General features: G+C 59.5%; 1 protein-coding gene across 8 annotated transcripts in view; it reads right to left on the bottom strand.

Moving 5' to 3' along the window:
* Positions 1-12,080: 12,080 nt before the first annotated feature.
* The window catches only part of UBR4 (ubiquitin protein ligase E3 component n-recognin 4), a 157,122-nt gene continuing 153,991 nt past the window's right edge, over positions 12,081-15,211 (bottom strand). For all 8 annotated transcript variants that reach the window (XM_064172127.1, XM_064172126.1, XM_064172123.1 and 5 more), the window contains one exon: positions 12,081-14,638. In XM_064172127.1, the coding sequence (XP_064028197.1) occupies positions 14,574-14,638 (65 nt within the window). In that variant the 3' untranslated portion in view covers positions 12,081-14,573. The remainder of the gene's footprint in view (positions 14,639-15,211) is intronic.

A 15,211-nucleotide genomic window follows, 5' to 3' on the forward strand; every position in this document is an offset into this window, starting at 1 on the left:
AAGCAGCCATCCCCTAAGCTGGAGCAGTTGAGACCTGCCCCAGCATTTCCTTGGAGACTGTGGCAATGCTCTCTGCTTCCTTAGCAACCAAATATTTGCATCTGTATGGAGTAGTGCAGCAAATATGCATCGACAAACCCCTGCAGGCCACCGCAGCTGTGTTCCAGGACAGGGTGGCTGCTTTGGCAGCTCCAGGAGGGTAATTGCAGGCTGCTCCAGCGCTGCTGCTGAACTGCTCTGCTGAGTTCATCCAGGACTACTGTGCCCAGGTCTGGTGCCCCCAGCATAAGAAGGGCATTGAACTGCTGGAGCAGGTCCAGAGGAGGGCAGGAAGATGGGCAGAGGACTGCAGCATCTCTGCTATGGGCATAGGCTGAGAGAGTTGGGGCTGTTCAGCCTGGAGAAGGCTCCAGGGAGACCTTGGAGCAGGTTTCCAATACCTGAAGGAGCTACAGGAGAGCTGGGGAGGGACTTCTGACAAGGGCTGGGAGTGACAGGATGAGGATTAATGGCTTTGAGCTGGGAGAGGGGAGATGGAGACTGGAGATGAGGAAGAAATTCTTCACAGTGAGGGTGGGGGGACACTGGCACAGGTTGCTCAGAGAGCTTGTTGCTGCCCCCTCCATGGTTCAAGGTGAGGTTGGATGAGGCCTTGAGCCACCTGGGCTCAAGAGAGGTGTCCCTGCCCATGGCAGAAGGTTGGGACTAGTCCCATCTTTGAAGTCCCTTCCAACCCAAACCATTCTGTGATTCTATGAGCTCAAAGTCCTTCTCCAGCCAAACCAATTCTGTGCTCTGTGCCCAGCTCCAGCCCCACCAGGGGTGAAGGTTTTCACCCTGCAGACTGCTTTGCTGCCAGTGCTGCCCTCAACAGCAGTCACAGCTCGGGGAGGGGGAACTGGGAGATACTTTCAGCTCCCTACCTAAATCTCTCTTCCAGAAGCCATTCACTTGAGTATTTCCCTAGAATCATCAAGTGCTGCAGCTGGAAAAGGCTTCTAAGATCACCCAGCCCAACACCACCATGGCCACTAAACCATGTCCCCAAGTGCCACCTCCACATGCTTCTTGAACACCTCCAGGGCTGGGGACTCCACCACCACCACCACCTCCCTGGGCAGCCTGCTCCAGTGCCTGAGCACTCTTGCAGGGAAAAAATTATTCCTCTTACCCAAACTAAACCTCCCCTGCTGCAGCTTGAGGTTGTTTTCTCTTGTCCCATCACTTGTTCCTGGGGAGAAGAGACCAACCCCTACCTCCCTCCAGCCTCCTTTCAAGGCAGTTGTAGAGGCAGAAAGTCTCTCCTCAGCCTCCTCTTCTCCAGAGTGAGCGACCCCAGGTCCCTCAGCTGCTCCTTTCATTCCTTGCACTGCAATATTTTCAGTCCCTGAGATGCTTTGCACAACACAGGGTGAAGAAAAGCTGGGGGGAGCTGCTGGAGGGTGCTGCTGGGGGGAGCTGCTGGGGGTGCTGCTGGAGGTGCTGCTGGGGGGTGCTGCTGGAGGGGGTGCTGCTGGGGGGAGCTGCTGGGGGTGCTGCTGGGGGGTGCTGCTGGGAGGTGCTGCTGGTGAGAGCTGCTGGGGGGTGCTGCTGGGAGGTGCTGCTGGGGGTGCTGCTGGGGGTGCTGCTGGGGGGTGCTGCTGGGGGGTGCTGCTGGGAGGTGCTGCTGGTGAGAGCTGCTGGGGGGTGCTGCTGGGGGGAGCTGCTGGGGGTGCTGCTGGGAGGTGCTGCTGGGGGGAGCTGCTGTGGGTGCTGCTGGGGGGTGCTGCTGGGGGTGCTGCTGGGGGTGCTGCTGGGGGGTGCTGCTGGGGGGTGCCGCTGGGGGTGCTGCTGGGGGTGCTGCTGGGGGGTGCTGCTGGGAGGTGCTGCTGGGAGGTGCTGCTGGGGGGAGCTGCTGGGGGGTGCTGCTGGGGGGAGCTGCTGGGGGTGCTGCTGGGAGGTGCTGCTGGGGGGAGCTGCTGTGGGTGCTGCTGGGGGGTGCTGCTGGGGGTGCTGCTGGGGGGTGCTGCTGGGGGGTGCTGCTGGGGGTGCTGCTGGGGGTGCTGCTGGGGGGAGCTGCTGGGAGGTGCTGCTGGGGGTGCTGCTGGTAGGAGCTGCTGGGGGGAGCTGCTGGGGGGAGCTGCTGATAGGAGCTGCTGGGGGGAGCTGCTGGGGGTGCTGCTGGGGGGTGCTGCTGGGGGGTGCTGCTGGGAGGAGTTGCTGGGGGTTGCTGCTGGGGGTGCTGCTGGGGGTGCTGCTGGGGGGAGCTGCTGGGGGTGCTGCTGGGAGGTGCTGCTGGGGGTGCTGCTGGGGGGTGCTGCTGGAGGGAGCTGCTGGGGGTGCTGCTGGGGGTGCTGCTGGGGGTGCTGCTGGGGGTGCTGCTGGGGGTGCTGCTGGGGGGTGCTGCTGGAGGGAGCTGCTGGAGGGAGCTGCTGGGGGGTGCTGCTGGGAGGAGTTGCTGGGGGTTGCTGCTGGGGGTGCTGCTGGGGGTGCTGCTGGTGAGAGCTGCTGGGGGGTGCTGCTGGGGGGAGCTGCTGGGAGGTGCTGCTGGGAGGTGCTGCTGGGGGGAGCTGCTGGGGGGAGCTGCTGGTAGGAGCTGCTGGGGGGTGCTGCTGGGGGAGCTGCTGGTGAGAGCTGCTGGGGGGATCCCTGGACCACTGCTTCCTCCCCTGCTGAACGCAGAGGGATGCTGATGGCACCAGCCAGAAGAGCTGGTGTCAGCAGAGCGAGGGGATGAGCTGAAGCTGTCAGAACAGCTCCCGTTTTGGATTTCCCAACGTCCTGGGGTGTTTCCGAGGGAGAGGTGCTCGGGTGGAGCACCCTGGCAGCCAGACGCCCAGTTTGCACTGGTTCCCAGCCCATACCACGAGCTGGTGGCCTCTGGCTGGTGAATGCCTTTGCTCTGTGCCAGCTGATGCAGTCACCCAGCTCCTTGCATCAAAAGTGCTTAGAGCAGGCAGAAAATGGGCTGGGAGGAGAGCGATGCCCTGAGCCAGCAGGCAGGAGATGTGCCTTTCATGGCTGATGTCACCAGCTGGGAATGGGTTCGGTGTCATCAAACACCAGGAGTAATTAAAGGCTGGTTCCTGGGTGAAGAGCAGCAGGCTCCTGTGTGCTCGTTAAAGGAGATGAGAACCCAGCAGCCTGGGAGATGCTGCGGGCATCAAACGCCCCACGGAGCGCTTGTGGGAGGTGTCCTGACATGCAGGGGCTCAGCTGCGGGGGGGCTGTGGCAAGATCCGAGGTCAGCACCACAGGGAACCAGAGGCACCAGGACCAGAGGGAAGCAGATAGCACCAAAGGGGACACAGACACCAGCCCCACGGGGGACACAGACACCAGCCCCACGGGGGACACAGACACCAGCCCCACGGGGGACACAGACACCAGCCCCACAGGGAGCACAGACACCAGCCCCACAGGGGACAGAGACACCAGCCCCACAGGGGACAGAGACACCAGCCCCACAGGGGACACAGACACCAGCCCCACAGGGAGCACAGACACCAGCCCCACAGGGGACACAGACACCAGCCCCACAGGGGACACAGACACCAGCCCCACAGGGGACACAGACACCAGCCCCACAGGGAGCACAGACACCAGCCCCACAGGGAGCACAGGCACCAGCCCCACAGGGGACACAGGCACCAGCCCCACAGGGGACACAGACACCAGCCCCACAGGGAGCACAGACACCAGCCCCACAGGGGACACAGACACCAGCCCCACAGGGAGCACAGGCACCAGCCCCACGGGGAGCACAGACACCAGCCCCACAGGGAGCACAGGCACCAGCCCCACAGGGGACACAGACACCAGCCCCACAGGGAGCACAGACACCAGCCCCACGGGGAGCACAGACACCAGCCCCACAGGGAGCACAGGCACCAGCCCCACAGGGGACACAGACACCAGCCCCACAGGGAGCACAGACACCAGCCCCACGGGGAGCACAGACACCAGCCCCACAGGGAGCACAGACACCAGCCCCACAGGGAGCACAGACACCAGCCCCACGGGGGACACAGACACCAGCCCCACGGGGGACACAGGCACCAGCCCCACAGGGGACACAGGCACCAGCCCCACAGGGAAGCAGATAGCACCAGAGACAAGCAGATAGCACCAGAGACAAGCAGATAGCACCAGAGACAAGCAGATAGCACCAGAGACAAGCAGATAGCACCAGAGGGAAGCAGATAGCACCAGAGGGAAGCAGATAGCACCAGAGGGAAGCAGATAGCACCAGAGAGAAGCAGATAGCACCAGAGAGAAGCAGATAGCACCAGAGACAAGCAGATAGCACCAGAGACAAGCAGATAGCACCAGAGAGAAGCAGATAGCACCAGAGAGAAGCAGACAGCACCAGAGAGAAGCAGATAGCACCAGAGACAAGCAGATAGCACCAGAGAGAAGCAGATAGCACCAGAGAGAAGCAGATAGCACCACAGGGAAGCAGATAGCACCAGAGAGAAGCAGATAGCACCAGAGAGAAGCAGATAGCACCAGAGAGAAGCAGATAGCACCAGAGAGAAGCAGATAGCACCAGAGAGAAGCAGATAGCACCAGAGAGAAGCAGATAGCACCACAGGGAAGCAGATAGCACCACAGGGAAGCAGATAGCACCACAGGGAAGCAGATAGCACCAGAGAGAAGCAGATAGCACCAGAGAGAAGCAGATAGCACCAGAGAGAAGCAGATAGCACCAGAGGGAAGCAGATAGCACCAGAGAGAAGCAGATAGCACCAGAGAGAAGCAGACAGCACCACAGGGAAGCAGATAGCACCAGAGAGAAGCAGATAGCACCAGAGGGAAGCAGATAGCACCAGAGAGAAGCAGATAGCACCAGAGGGAAGCAGACAGCACCAGAGAGAAGCAGATAGCACCAGAGACAAGCAGATAGCACCACAGGGAAGCAGATAGCACCAGAGAGAAGCAGATAGCACCAGAGAGAAGCAGATAGCACCAGAGAGAAGCAGATAGCACCACAGGGAAGCAGATAGCACCACAGGGAAGCAGATAGCACCAGAGAGAAGCAGATAGCACCAGAGAGAAGCAGATAGCACCAGAGAGAAGCAGATAGCACCACAGGGAAGCAGATAGCACCACAGAGACCAAAGTCACCACTTCTGCTAAGCCACTGCCACCAACCCACAGCCCTCAGCACCACATCCACGCAGCTTTCCAACACCTCACAGCTGGGCACTCCACCACCTCCCTGGGCAGTCTGTTCCAGTGCCTGAGAACCCTTTCTGGGAAGAACTTTTTTCCCCATTATCCAACCTGAACCTTCCTTGACACGAGTGGGATCAGCATCACAGGTAACCAGGGGGATCAGCACCACAGGTAACAAGGGGGATCAGCACCACAGGTAACCAGGGGGATCAGCACCACAGGTAACCAGGGGGATCAGCATCACAGGTAACCAGGGGGATCAGCACCACAGGTGACCAGGGGGATCAGCACCACAGGGAAGCAGTGGGATCAGCACCACAGGTGACCAGGGGGATCAGCACCACAGGGAAGCAGAGGCTCCCACCCCAGGGAGCCACAGACACCCCTTAGGGGCTGCAAGGGGATTTCATGGGCCGGGCACACGTTGCTGCCCTGGGCACCTGGGTTTGGCTTCCACTGCTACCCAGGTCCTGACCTCCCTTCCAGCCCCAGAGCACTTCCACCTTTGCAGGAGCATCCTCAGCCCTTTCCCACCCCAGTTTCCCCATCCCGCGGTGAGGACAGCACTCGCTGGCCCCAGGGGCAGGAGGGTGACTGAGGTCTTGTTGCCACAACGCTTGGGAAAGCACCGAGTGGGATTATCGTTAATGAGAGTGATTAGTGGCGTTGCCCCCAAGCCCTTGAAGCTGTTTTGCACTGAATCCATCCCAGCAGCTTTTCCAGCAGTCCCTGGAAGCTGCAGAGTTTGTTTTTCCCTGGCTCTGTAGCTGTGAATCATCCCAGCCTGGGCTGATAACGTGGCCAGGCTGTGCCCCAGCCACGTGCAGCAAACAAGTCAAGGCCAATCTCGAGTTTCTCCTCTGGAGTTGGGCAAGGAACCAGCAGGACCCAGAGATGACTTCTAAATAAGCTCACACAGCCCACGGGAGGGCTCCTGGGATGTGCTGGCAGGCTGGTTGTGCTCCAGAGCAGCTGAAAAGTGTGCCAGGCTTCACTTGTGAGTTGAAAGACACTTGGAGAGCCTGAACTTGATGCTGCCTGCACTTATTTACATCCCTTACCTGCCCAGAGAAGGTCCAGCCTGCTCCTCCAGCTTGGTGGGGCATCAGTTGGGGAGGATCGAGTCCTGAAGTGAAAACAGGGCAAGGCTGGGGCAGGGAGGGCATCTCCCAGAAGATTTGCTTTACTGTGCTCAAGGTAAGAAAAAGAAGCATTGAAGTTCACTGCCAGCAGCTTTCTAACCTGAGCAACCATCCAGTGAGGAGCCTGATGTGCTCTGAGATCCCCTCTGTAGGGAGGTTGGACTGGGTTGACCTTCCCAGGTCCCTTCCAGCCCCTGACAGGCTGTGGTGGTGTGACAGTGTCAGCAGCAGATGGCAAGAGCAGCCTGGCAGTGCCTGCTGCCTGCACAGCGAGGGCTGTGCTCAGCGCCTGCTGAGGGTGCTTATTGCTCTGATGGGGAAGCAAAAGGCTGGGCTGGTGGAGGAAAAGCTGCTCAGCAGGCAAAGGAAGCCTGTGGGGCTTGAGGGACAAGCAGCTGAGACTCATCCCAGGCGAGGGATGGTGCTGGCAGCAGCCAAGAGCAAGGTGGGAGAAGATCACAGAATCGTTTGGGTGGAAGAGTTCCTTAAGCTCATCCAGTCCAAGGGCACCAAGGCTGGGGCTGAATCATGGCTCCCAGCACCACATCTCTGCAGCTTTTGAACACCTGATGAGGTCTGCACAGCCACAAGGTGAGGAGGGGCAGCAGTAGCTCAGGAAGCTGCAGCAGCAGGGACCAGCCAGCCCTGTGCTATGCCCTTCGAGATGAGCAAACCTGGGGGGGGTCCTTGGGTCTTTCCCTGGGAATTAGCCACCCAGCATGGAGAGAAGCATCTGTGCTTCCCACAGCCAGCACTTTGGGCACCTCAGGAGACATTTTGCTGACATTAGATCCTGTTTCAGCAAACATTTCTGCCAGGGTAAGCTCCAGTCTGGCCCAAGGAGCTGTTTTGAGTGGCCAGTGGCACACATCTGGAGTCTGCTCTCTTTGCTGTAGGCTCCTTGGGCAACAGCTCAATGTTCTCTTGGCATACACTGGAGGTGGCTTTTGTATCAAAGGGGTCCTTGCTGCTCAGTACCAAGGTGCCAGCTGTGTTCACACAGCTATAGCTCCCCCACAGCTTGGGAGCAAGGCAGAAGAGGCTCTTGCTGCAAAGGGAGCAAGGCAGAAGAGGCTCTTGTTGCAAAGTGAGCAAGGCAGAAGAGGCTCTTGCTGCAAAGGGAGCAAGGCAGAAGAGGCTCCTGCTGCAAAGGGAGCAAGGCAGAAGAGGCTCCTGCTGCAAAGGGAGCAAGGCAGAAGAGGCTCTTGCTGCAAAGGGAGCAAGGCAGAAGAGGCTCCTGATGAAAAGGGACCAAGGCAGAAGAGGCTCTTGCTGCAGAGGGAGCAAGGCAGAAGAGGCTCCTGCTGCAAAGGGAGCAAGGCAGAAGAGGCTCTTGCTGCAAAGGGAGCAAGGCAGAAGAGGCTCCTGCTGCAAAGGGACCAAGGCAGAAGAGGCTCCGGCTGCAAAGGGAACAAGGCAGAAGAGGCTCCTGCTGCAAAGGGACCAAGGCAGAAGAGGCTCTTGCTGCAAAGGGAACAAGGCAGAAGAGGCTCCGGCTGCAAAGGGAACAAGGCAGAAGAGGCTCCTGCTGCAAAGGGAGCAAGGCAGAAGAGGCTCTGGCTGCAAAGGGAGCAAGGCAGAAGAGGCTCTGGCTGCAAAGGGAGCAAGGCAGAAGAGGCTCTTGTTGCAAAGGGAACAAGGCAGAAGAGGCTCTGGCTGCAAAGGGACCAAGGCAGAAGAGGCTCTTGCTGCAAAGGGAGCAAGGCAGAAGAGGCTCTTGCTGCAAAGGGAGCAAGGCAGAAGAGGCTCTGGCTGCAAAGGGAGCAAGGCAGAAGAGGCTCTTGCTGCAAAGGGAGCAAGGCAGAAGAGGCTCTTGCTGCAAAGGGAGCAAGGCAGAAGAGGCTCTGGCTGCAAAGGGAGCAAGGCAGAAGAGGTTCCTGCTGCAAAGGGAGCAAGGCAGAAGAGGCTCTGGCTGCAAAGGGAGCAAGGCAGAAGAGGTTCCTGCTGCAAAGGGACCAAGGCAGAAGAGGCTCCTGCTGCAAAGGGAGCAAGGCAGAAGAGGCTCTGGCTGCAAAGGGAGCAAGGCAGAAGAGGTTCCTGCTGCAAATTTCTGCACTGAAGGCTGCAAGCCCCAGAAGATGAAGCCACATTGAAGCTCCACCACGGTCCCACTGGACACACATGAGCCATGTGGCCTTCCCCAGGCTGTGTGGAGCTGTCCAGGGAGATAAATCACTTCTTCCTGCCTCAGAAAAAGTCCAGGGAGTCTCCTCTGGCAGCTCAGCCTGTGCTTGTGCTCAGCAGCCCTAACCCACTGCCGCTTTGGAAACGCTCCAGCTGCTTGCAGAGACAAACACAGAGGAGAGAAACTTGGATGGAGAGATGGTAGCAGGGCAGGGAGGAGCAGGAGGAAGGCTTCCCACTGCAGCAGGGCTGCTGCTGGGTAGAGCAAGCAACGTGCAGAGAGCTTCCAGAAGGGCTTGGAAAAGGACTGCAAAGGAAACAGGGATCGAGTCAGTCATCAGCAAGTGTGCAGGTGACACCAAGCTGAGGGCAGATGTGGCTGGGTTGGAGGGCAGAAGGGCTCTGCAGCAGGACCTTGACCGCCTGCACAGATGGGCACAGTCCAAGGGGATGGCTTCAATAGCTCCAAGTGCAGGGTGCTGCACTTTGGCCACAGCAACCCCATGCAGAGATACAGGCTGGGGTGGGAGTGGCTGAGAGCAGCCAAACAGAGAGGGATCTGGGGGTGCTGATTGATACCTGCCTGAACATGAGCCAGCAGTGTGCCCAGGTGGCCAAGAGAGCCAGTGGCATCCTGGCCTGCATCAGGAATGGTGTGGCCAGCAGGAGCAGGGAGGTCATTCTGCCCCTGGACTCTGCACTGGTTAGACCTCACCTTGAGTGCTGTGTTCAGTTCTGGGCCCCCCAGTTTAGGAGGGACATTGAGATGCTTGAGTGTGTCCAGAGAAGGGCGACGAGGCTGGGGAGAGGCCTTGAGCACAGCCCTACGAGGAGAGGCTGAGGGAGCTGGGATTGGTTAGCCTGGAGAAGAGGAGGCTCAGGGCAGACCTTATTGCTGTCTACAACTACCTGAGGGGAGGTTGTGGCCAGGAGGAGGTTGCTCTCTTCTCTCAGGTGGCCAGCACCAGAACAAGAGGACACAGCCTCAGGCTGTGCCAGGGGAGATTTAGGCTGGAGGTGAGGAGAAAGTTCTTCCCTGAGAGAGTCATTGGGCACTGGAATGGGCTGCCTGGGGAGGTGGTGGAGTCGCCGTCCCTGGAGCTGTTCAAGGCAGGACTGGACGTGGCACTTGGTGCCATGGTCTGGCCTTGAGCTCTGTGCTAAAGGGTTGGACTTGATGAGCTGTGAGGTCTCTTCCAACCTTGGTGATACTGTGAGACTGTGATACTGTGAGACTGTGATGCTGTGACACTGTGATGCTGTGACACTGTGATACTGTGATACTGTGATCAGGACAAAGGAAAGAGCTGGAAGGGATCGTGGAGTCTCAGCTTCCCCGGGCAGGTCACACAGGAGCACAACCAGGCAAGGTCTGGGATGCTTCCACAGCCTGCTCCAGCTCTCCAGCACCCTCACACCAAACAAGTTCCTCCTCCCGCTGAGGTGACACTGCCCGTGGGGAGCTATGGTCCCCCAGGGGCCTGCAGCACGCCTCGGCAGGGCTGCTTTGTGCCTGGGCTGCAGCAGGAGGGGGCTGGGGCGCGGAGCTGCAGCACATGGGCGAGGGGCACAGACCTTGCCCGCGCCCCCACGGCCCTCTGCAGGGCAACTGACAGGCTCGCTCCAAAGCGGCGCCTCCCGTGGCCCCGTGGGGGCTGTGCAGAGGCTCCATTGTCCCCGTGGGGGCTGTGCAGCGGCTCCCATGTCCCCGTGGGGGCTGTGCAGCGGCTCCCATGTCCCCGTGGGGGCTGTGCAGCAGCTGTGATGTCCCCGTGGGGGCTGTGCAGAGGCTCCACTGTCCCCGTGGGTGCTGTGCAGTGGCTCCACTGTCCCCGTGGGTGCTGTGCAGAGGCTCCGATGTCCCCGTGGGTGCTGTGCAGAGGCTCCACTGTCCCCGTGGGTGCTGTGCAGTGGCTCCACTGTCCCCGTGGGTGCTGTGCAGAGGCTCCGATGTCCCCGTGGGTGCTGTGCAGAGGCTCCGATGTCCCCGTGGGTGCTGTGCAGCAGCTCCATTGTCCCCGTGGGTGCTGTGCAGCAGCTCCATTGTCCCCGTGGGTGCTGTGCAGAGGCTCTGATGTCCCCGTGGGTGCTGTGCAGCAGCTCCATTGTCCCCGTGGGTGCTGTGCAGCGGCTCCATTGTCCCCGTGGGTGCTGTGCAGCAGCTCCATTGTCCCCGTGGGTGCTGTGCAGAGGCTCCCATGTCCCCGTGGGTGCTGTGCAGAGGCTCCATTGTCCCCGTGGGTGCTGTGCAGCGGCTCCATTGTCCCCGTGGGTGCTGTGCAGAGGCTCTGATGTCCCCGTGGGGGCTGTGCAGCGGCTCCATTGTCCCCGTGGGTGCTGTGCAGCGGCTCCATTGTCCCCGTGGGTGCTGTGCAGAGGCTCCCATGTCCCCGTGGGTGCTGTGCAGAGGCTCCATTGTCCCCGTGGGTGCTGTGCAGCGGCTCCATTGTCCCCGTGGGTGCTGTGCAGCAGCTCCATTGTCCCCGTGGGTGCTGTGCAGCGGCTCCATTGTCCCCGTGGGTGCTGTGCAGAGGCTCTGATGTCCCCGTGGGTGCTGTGCGGCAGCTATGATGTCCCCGTGGGGGCTGTGCAGCAGCTCCATTGTCCCCGTGGGTGCTGTGCAGAGGCTCCATTGTCCCCGTGGGGGCTGTGCAGTGGCTCCATTGTCCCCGTGGGGGCTGTGCAGCGGCTCCATTGTCCCCGTGGGTGCTGTGCAGAGGCTCCAATGGCCCCGTGGGTGCTGTGCAGAGGCTCCAATGGCCCCGTGGGTGCTGTGCAGAGGCTCCATTGTCCCCGTGGGTGCTGTGTAGAGGCTCCATTGTCCCCGTGGGTGCTGTGCAGCAGCTATGATGTCCCCATGGGTGCTGTGCAGAGGCTCCATTGTCCCCGTGGGTGCTGCGGGGTGGCTATGATGCCCCCGTGGGTGCTGCGCAGCAGCTTGGGAGGGGATCCATAGCTGCACAGATTCTCCCCCACCATTCATTCTGGGACTCTCAGGGTGGTTTTCTCGTCCATGCTGCTCCCTAGAGCCACAAACCACTGTGCCTCCAGCCAGCTGCTAAGCGCCAACTCCTCAGCAGCAGGAAGCCAGTGGGGTTGTCTGGTTAGGGAATGACAGAACCTTAGAGGTTGGAAGAGACCTCCAGAGATCACTGAGTCCAACCTCCCTGCCAAGGCAGCATCACCCAGGGCAGTTCACACAGGAATGCATCCAGGTGGGTTTGGAAAGCCTCCAGAGGAGGAGACTCCACAGCCTCTCTGGGCAGCCTGCTCCAGGGCTCTGTCAGCCTCACCTTAAAGAAGTTCCTCCTCATGTTGAGCTGAAACCTTCTCTGTTCTAGTTTGTAGCTGTTGCTCCTTGGCTTACTGCTGACGACCACCAGAAGGAGCTTGGCCCCAGGCACTTGACCCCCACCCCTCATTGACAGACATTGATCAGATCCCCTCTCAGCCTTCTCTTCTCCAGACTAAACAGCCCCAGGGCTCTCAGTCTCACTCCACAGGGGAGCACTCAAGTCCCCCAGTCACCTTCGTGGCTCTCCACTGGACTCCCTCCAGCAGGTCCCTGTCTCTGCAAGAACTCAGCCTCTGAAAGAATGATGCTTTGTGGGATAGGAACTGCGTCAGGGTTGTGGAAATTCAAGTCCAAACAGAACCGAGGAGGACAGGGAAAGCTTTATTAGATTCCAGCTTCAGGAGGTGTCAGCTGGCTTACAGGACAAGAGGAGTGGTGGGAAAGGTAAGCAACCAGCATGCACGACTGGGAGAGAAGAGGCAAGGCTGTATTCGAAGCAGGTCCTTGGCTTCAGCTTTGGGGCATGCACACCGAAATGGAAGCTATGGAAAGGGCTCAGGATGTGTGCAGTGCCTGTTTGTTTCCCATGCAGTTTGCTGAAGCTGGATTTTTTCCCAGAGAGAGAGAAAGAGAGAGAGAGAAGTGGGATGTCAGCAGCACCCCTCTGGGAGCTAAGGTGGCCAACATGCGCCCGCGCTTCGGATACAGCCTCAGAGAGTCAGCTCAGGAGAGGCAGCGTGCCTGGGAGAGGGGGAGCAGGAGAAGGGGCCAGCTGCCCGCACCCAGCTGGAGAAGGGGTGAAGGAAAGGCTGTCCTGGCAGCCACAACTGCCTACAGCTCAGGGCCCAGGAGTGGGGACCTGCTCTGCGTGTCCAGTCAGTGAGGGTGGCACCGCTCCGCGTCCTGGCTGCTGCCAGCCTTTGGTGTCCTGCCTCCTCCTGCAGGCTGCGGGGCCAGGAGCAGCAGCAGCAGCTCTGAGCCCCCAACAAGGAGCTCAGGGAACGCAGGAGAAGGAACTTGGGTGGTCAGGCTGCTGCGTGGGCAGAGGACTAGTCAAGCCCTGGGCAAAGGGCTAGGTGGGCACATGAGTAAAGGACTAGTCAGCCCCCTAAGGAAAGGCCAGTCAGAGCCCCGAGTTCACACCTGGGCAAAGGACTAGTCAAACCCCTGGGCAAAGGACTAGTTAAACCTATAGGGAAAGAACTAATCAAACCCATGAGTAAAGGACTAGTCAAACCCCTGGGTAAAGGACTAGTTAAACCTATAGGGAAAGAACTAATCAAACCCATGAGTAAAGGACTAGTCAAACCCCTGGGTAAAGGACTAGTTAAACCTATAGGGGAAGAACTAATCAAACCCATGAGTAAAGGACTAGTCAAACCCCTAGGCAAAGGACTAGTCAAACCCATGACTAGTCAAACCCCTAGGCAAAGGACTAGTCAAACCCATGGGCAAAGGAGTAGTCAGACCCATAAGTAAAGACCAGTCAGATCCATGAGTAAATGACTGTTCAGACCTGGGCAAAGGACTAGTCAAATCCCTGGGTAAAGGGCTAGGTAAACCCATGAGTAAAGGACAAGTGAACCCCTGGGTAAAGGACTAGTTAAACCTATAGGCAAAGAACTAGTCAACCCCATGAGTAAAGGACTAGTCAACTCCCTGGGCACAGGACTGGTCAGACCCTTGGGCACAGGACTGGCCAAGCCCCCTGGGCACAGAACTGGTCAAGCCCCCTGGGCACAGAACTGGTCAGACCCCTTGGCACAGGACTGGTCAGACCCCTTGGGGACAGGACTGGTCAGCCCCCTGGGCACAGGACTGGTCAGCCCCCTTGGGGACAGGACTGGTCAGCCCCCTGGGCACAGGACTGGTCAGCCCCCTTGGGGACAGGACTGGTCAGCCCCCTGGGCACAGGACTGGTCAGACACCTTGGGGACAGAACTGGTCAGCCCCCTAGGCATAGGACTGGCCAAGCTCCCTGGGCACAGGACTGGCCAAGCCCCCTGGGCACAGGACTGGCCAAGCTCCCTGGGCACAGGACTGGTCAGCCCCCTTGGGCACAGGACTGGTCAGTCCCCTTGGGCATAGGACTGGTCAGCCCCCTGGGCACAGGACTGGCCAGGCTCCCTGGGCACAGGACTGGCCAAGCTCCCTGGGCACAGGACTGGTCAGCCCCCTTGGGCACAGGACTGGTCAGCCCCCTGGGCATAGGACTGGTCAGACCCCTTGGGGACAGGACTGGTCAGCCCCCTGGGCACAGGACTGGTCAGCCCCCTGGGCACAGGACTGGCCAAGCCCCCTGGGCACAGGACTGGCCAAGCCCCCTGGGCACAGGACTGGCCAAGCTCCCTGGGCACAGGACTGGTCATCCCCCTTGGGGACAGGACTGGTCAGCCCCCTTGGGCACAGGACTGGCCAAGCCCCCTGGGCACAGGACTGGCCAAGCCCACCTTACCCATCAGTTGGGCTGCATTTCACTTCCAAGAGCTGCACACTTAAAGCATTTCAGATTTACTGGTTTGGACTCCTCTCTGCCCAAGCCCTTGCCCCCAGCTGGCACACACAGAAGGCTTTACAGACAGAAGCACTGAAATACAGGATAAAACAAACCTAAACTTCAAATCACTCCAAAGAAGGTAGTGGTGGTGGTGGTGGTGGGGGGGGGGAAATGGTAGAAAATAAAAACCCCAAACAACAAAAAAAAGTCTCCTCCTTCCCCCCCACCCCCCCCCAAAAAAAAATAACCCCAACTGCAGCACTCCTCAGGGAAGGGACAGACTGCACAAGGAGGTACACGAAGGGGTGGAAGGCAAACTAAGTGGAGTCTCTGCCCGGTGCTCCTCTGTGCTGCTGGCTCAGGGGATGGAGTTCAAAAGATCCTTGAGGAAGCTGTCAGGATCGTTGATTTCCGACAAGAGGCCTTTAAAGAGGAGGAGAGAAGAGAGAACAATCAGCCCCCAGGGCATCACAGAGTGGCAGGGGCTGGAAGGGACCTCCAAAGCTCAGCCAGTCCAACCCAGCCCAACCCCCCTGCCAGAGCAGCATCACCCAGAGCAGGTCACACAGAACACATCCAGGCAGCTCTTGAGTATCTCCAGAGAGGGAGACTGCACAGCCCCCCTGGGCAGCCTGTGCCAGGGCTCTGGCACCCTCACAGGGGAAAAATTCCTCCTCATGTTTAAATGAAGCTTCCTATGGCTCAGCTTCCACCCAGTGCCCCTTGTGCTGTCCCTGGGCATCACCCAGCAGAGCCTGGCCCCAGCCTCCTGCCACTCACCTTTACCTCCTTAAACCATTGCTGAGGTCACCTCTCAGTCTCCTCTCCCAGCAGCAGAGCTCAGCTCCCTCAGGCTCTCCTCGCAGCAGAGCTGTTCCATTCCCTTCAGCACCTTTGTGGCTCACTGCTGGACTCTCTCCAGCAGTTCTATGTCCCTCCTGACCTGGGGGGCCCACAACTGGAGCTAGAGGGCTCAGAACTGGACTGTTCCTGCTG

The sequence above is a fragment of the Pogoniulus pusillus genome, chromosome 36, assembly GCF_015220805.1.
Source record: "Pogoniulus pusillus isolate bPogPus1 chromosome 36, bPogPus1.pri, whole genome shotgun sequence".
Lineage (NCBI taxonomy): Eukaryota > Metazoa > Chordata > Aves > Piciformes > Lybiidae > Pogoniulus > Pogoniulus pusillus.